The sequence below is a fragment of the Telopea speciosissima genome, chromosome 7 (genome assembly GCF_018873765.1).
Source record: "Telopea speciosissima isolate NSW1024214 ecotype Mountain lineage chromosome 7, Tspe_v1, whole genome shotgun sequence".
NCBI classification, from domain to species: Eukaryota; Viridiplantae; Streptophyta; class Magnoliopsida; order Proteales; family Proteaceae; genus Telopea; species Telopea speciosissima.
This window is the reverse complement of record NC_057922.1, coordinates 89,874-93,688: the sequence shown is the minus strand read 5'-3', so window position 1 is coordinate 93,688 and position 3,815 is coordinate 89,874. Positions and strand designations below refer to the sequence as shown.

Below are 3,815 nucleotides of genomic sequence, written 5' to 3'. Positions count from 1 at the left end.
CTCTTCTCCGCTCCATTTTTGTTTTTTTAACTCCTCTTCCTGCCGTTTTATTATGATTTTTACTAACGACTAAGGGAACCCCTACCTAAGGTCATGTTCCTGTGTTCTTACAGAAAAAGAAAGGAGTTGGAATTGAAGATTCCATTACTGAAAGACAAAAACGTCGTCTGTGAAAGACTGAGAGAGGAGAAGCAGAAGGAGGAAGAAGAGGAGGAGGAGGAGGAGACCCACCTGAATAATCCAGCAAATTCATCCTCCTATCCAGCTTCTGCAGGAAACCCAATTCAATTCACCTTCAGTTCTGCAAGATTTTTCAGTTCTACTTCTCTTCCGGCAAGGTTCAATGTTGGGGGTTTCTGATTCGTCGGGAAATTCAAGTGGCGCTACAGCTGCTGCCGCCGGGAATCATGAAGGTGATGTGGGTGTTGGTGTTGGTGTGTCAATTACAGTTCCAGGTGATTCTGCTTCTGGTAGTGGGCTTGGAGAAGAAGAGAAGCTGAGAGGTGAAGAGGGTGACCGGAATTCTGCCGGAAACCGGTGGCCTCGTCAAGAAACGTTGGCGCTGTTACAGATTCGGTCCGATATGGATGTTGCTTTCCGTGACTCCACTGTGAAAGGTCCACTATGGGAAGAGGTTTCTAGGTACTTATTCTTCTCTTCCTTCCATTCCTTTTCTTTAACTTATTTAGTTGGGTTAGCTCAGATATTTCAGGTTCAGGCAGATTTTTGATTTGGTATTTATAGAGATTCCGAGATCTGTAGTTGGGTATTTTAAATGAATTGCTTCTCTTGAGATAAGAGGGAATTCAGAGACAAGACGGGTAATTAGAGCTGGTGGAGTTGAAATTTTGGGCTTCTGTGTGTGATCTGCATCGCCATTTTTCTTTGTCTTCCACTGAAATAATCGAGAACTGAAGTACTTTTTGAAAAAAATGGGTTCTCTCTCTTTCTGGAAATCTTCATCAATCAAATCAGCTCCTGGGCTTTGCATGGATTTCGTACTTTCTCTAGTCCCCTTCCTTTTCTTATTTAATTTCCCTAGGCTGCTTCTTTAACTGGTGACTACTCACCTGTGGAAATTCTGAATGGAATTCTCCTTTCAATCCTCTCGATTGATTCCATGGCTTGCTTTGAGTCCTGATTGGTTCTTTCTTTCAGTGTAACCTCTCTCTCTCTCTCTCTCTATTGGGAATCTGGGATTGAATTGAGTTTAGCTTATTTTGTTTTTGGGTTAGAATTTCTTTTGATTTTTACCATTGGTGATTTCGTTTGATTTTTCAAGCTTTATATAAAGAGGAAAAACAATGGAGGCTTGGATTTTTTTTTTTTGTTTATCACAGGAAACTTGCAGACCTTGGATTTCATCGAAGCGGCAAGAAGTGTAAGGAGAAGTTCGAGAACGTGTACAAGTACCACAGACGCATCAAAGAAGGAAGAGCTTCCAGAGCTGACGGCAAGACCTACCGATTCTTCGATCAGCTTCAAGCTCTCGACCACCATCACCCATCATTACTTCCTCCGCTCTCGCCCTCAAAACCACTCCAATCTCAATCACCGGCGGCGCCACCGCCACGTCCTCCTCCAATGCTGACGACGACAGCTACTCCATTAACAGCAGCAGCAGCAGCACCACCGCCAAATGTCTCTATTCATACTACTACTCCGACTGCTACTGCTACTGCCACTACTACTCCTACTACAACAACCACCACCACCACCACTGATCCCATGTCGACTTCATCTATGGATTCGTCTTCCTCCTCCGAAGATGAATCCGGTGGCAGCCGCTCGCGAAGGAGGAAAAGGAAGAAAATGACGGCGTTCTTTGAGAAACTAATGAATGAGGTGATCGAGAAGCAAGAGATGCTACAGAAGAAGTTCTTGGAAACCATAGAGAAACGCGAGCGCGAAAGGGTAGCTAGAGAAGAAGCCTGGAAGGTTCAGGAAATGGCAAGGATGAACCGAGAACACGAATTGATGCTACATGAACGTTCCATAGCCGCTGCCAAAGACGCTGCGGTAATCGCATTCTTGAAGAAGATCTCCGAACAGGCAAGTGCGGTTCAATCGACAGAACTACAATTGCAATTGCATGAAGCCCAAATCCAAAACCCAAAACCAAATCCATCGAAGCAGCCAGCACAACCAGTACAGCCATTAAACCAAGCGCAACCGTCGCCGGATAAGATGATGGTAGAGATTCCTCGGCCGGCATCCGATAATGCCGCCGACAGCTTTGCTGCAACATCAAGTAGCTTGTCTTCTCGATGGCCGAAACCGGAGGTTCAGGCACTGATTAGATTGAGAACCAATCTGGATCTCAAGTATCAGGAGAATGGGCCAAAAGGGCCTTTATGGGAGGAGATCTCAGCTTCCATGAGAAAGCTTGGATACAACAGGAACGCCAAGAGATGCAAAGAGAAGTGGGAGAACATCAACAAATACTTCAAGAAGGTGAAAGAGAGCAACAAGAAGAGGCCAGAGGACTCAAAGACATGTCCTTACTTTCACCAGCTAGATGCGCTCTACAAGGAAAGGAGTCATCATCAGACGCCGCAGCAGCAAAAGATGGACAGCAATAGCAGCAGCAGCACCGCAGCTTTGGGTGTGGGAATGGGACCTTATGGAGTGAAGCCGGAGAATATGGTAATGCCGCTCAGGCAAGAACCGATCCGGCCACAGTCAGATATAGAGAGCGAGAACAACATGGATATGGAGATGGAGATGGATAGAAATCAGGAACAAGATGATGAAGACGGAGACGACGAAGTTGAGGATGAAGGCGGAGATTACGAGATTGTGGCCAACAATTCTTCTTCTGTGGCCATTGTCGAGTGAGACAAGATTGAGAAATAAGAGAAACAAAGAGAGAGAGAGAGAGAGAGAGAGAGAAGTTTCACTTTCACATCTCTAATGAGAGAATGAAGAAGAGAGAGATTGACAGAAAGAGGTCCATGTGGGGGTGTGCCGTGAGTGTGCCATTTTGAGTAGTGACTGAAGAAGCTTTGGGAAATGGGTCAAGTTGCAGAAGCTGTCGGAATGGTAAGTAAGTGGGTCTGGACATAGTCATCAGATTCCTCTGGAGGGACTGCATTTGATCCTCCACCTCCACCATTAACTATCTGGGATTCCTTCTTGGTATTCGATGATTTAGCTTAAGGTAAGTAATATATTATAAAAATTTATTTATTATTTATAATCTTCTTAATAAAACTCCTGTAATAGAGGTAATTCCATTACAGATCGAATAAATTTGGGTCAATGTTTCAATAAGAACTCGTTTGATCAGGACATGAGTAAACAGTAGTAGCTACTAGCTAGTGATCATCATCATCATATTATGAAGTGGGTGGAACTGGAAGAGAAAGTTTCCTTTTCTTTTCTGGTTCTGATATTTTTCTTTCTTTGTTTCTTTATTTTCTTGCCATGTCTGCAGTCTCTGCTGCGGTTTTGCTATGGATGGGGGACCTGTGGCCCGTGGGCGCTCTCTCTCTCACATTTGTGTTAGTCTTTTTTTGGGGAATGGTTACTGATTAGGGAAGGAGGGGAGAGGCTTTGATAATTGATAGGGAGAGATGCTTTCTTTTGAGGGCAATTTTGTCGTTTAAACAACCTCAGAATGGTCCAAACTTCCACTACTACAGAATCTTTGCTTGGATTATAAGAAACCTCTTCATCGCATGTAAAGCCATTGTTTAGCTGTACTATCTGACGAAATTGCCCTTCCATGAGAGCATCTTTTCCTGTATTATCACTTCTTCTTCTTCTTCTCTTACCAGTAACATTCCCTACCGCCCATTACTATTTTTGTGGTC

At 44.1% G+C, this 3,815-nt stretch overlaps 1 protein-coding gene and 1 long non-coding RNA gene across 3 annotated transcripts; both read left to right on the top strand.

Annotated features, from left to right (window-relative positions):
* Positions 1 to 216: 216 nt before the first annotated feature.
* On the top strand, positions 217 to 2,846 carry LOC122668977 (trihelix transcription factor DF1-like). Of its 2 annotated transcripts, XM_043865585.1 has the most exons (3): positions 217 to 642; positions 1,341 to 2,564; positions 2,631 to 2,846. In XM_043865585.1, the coding sequence occupies exons 1-3, from the start codon at positions 344 to 346 to the stop codon at positions 2,836 to 2,838; spliced, it is 1,731 nt and encodes a 576-aa protein (XP_043721520.1). In that variant the 5' UTR covers positions 217 to 343; the 3' UTR covers positions 2,839 to 2,846. The 2 variants fall into 2 exon arrangements, with proteins under 2 accessions (XP_043721520.1, XP_043721519.1); XM_043865584.1 differs by having other exon boundaries at positions 1,341 to 2,846.
* A 92-nt stretch (positions 2,847 to 2,938) lies between these two features.
* On the top strand, positions 2,939 to 3,815 carry LOC122668978. The gene is made up of 2 exons (XR_006333944.1): positions 2,939 to 3,160; positions 3,437 to 3,815. It is a non-coding gene; the product is annotated as an uncharacterized LOC122668978 (long non-coding RNA).

Bases quoted from the DNA above. Each gene is read 5' to 3' on its own strand.
- LOC122668977 (XM_043865584.1), top strand. From the start codon at position 344: ATGTTGGGGGTTTCTGATTCGTCGGGAAATTCAAGTGGCGCTACAGCT. The intron at 643-1,340 runs GTACTTATTCTT...TGTTTATCACAG, and splicing joins CTATGGGAAGAGGTTTCTAG to GAAACTTGCAGACCTTGGAT.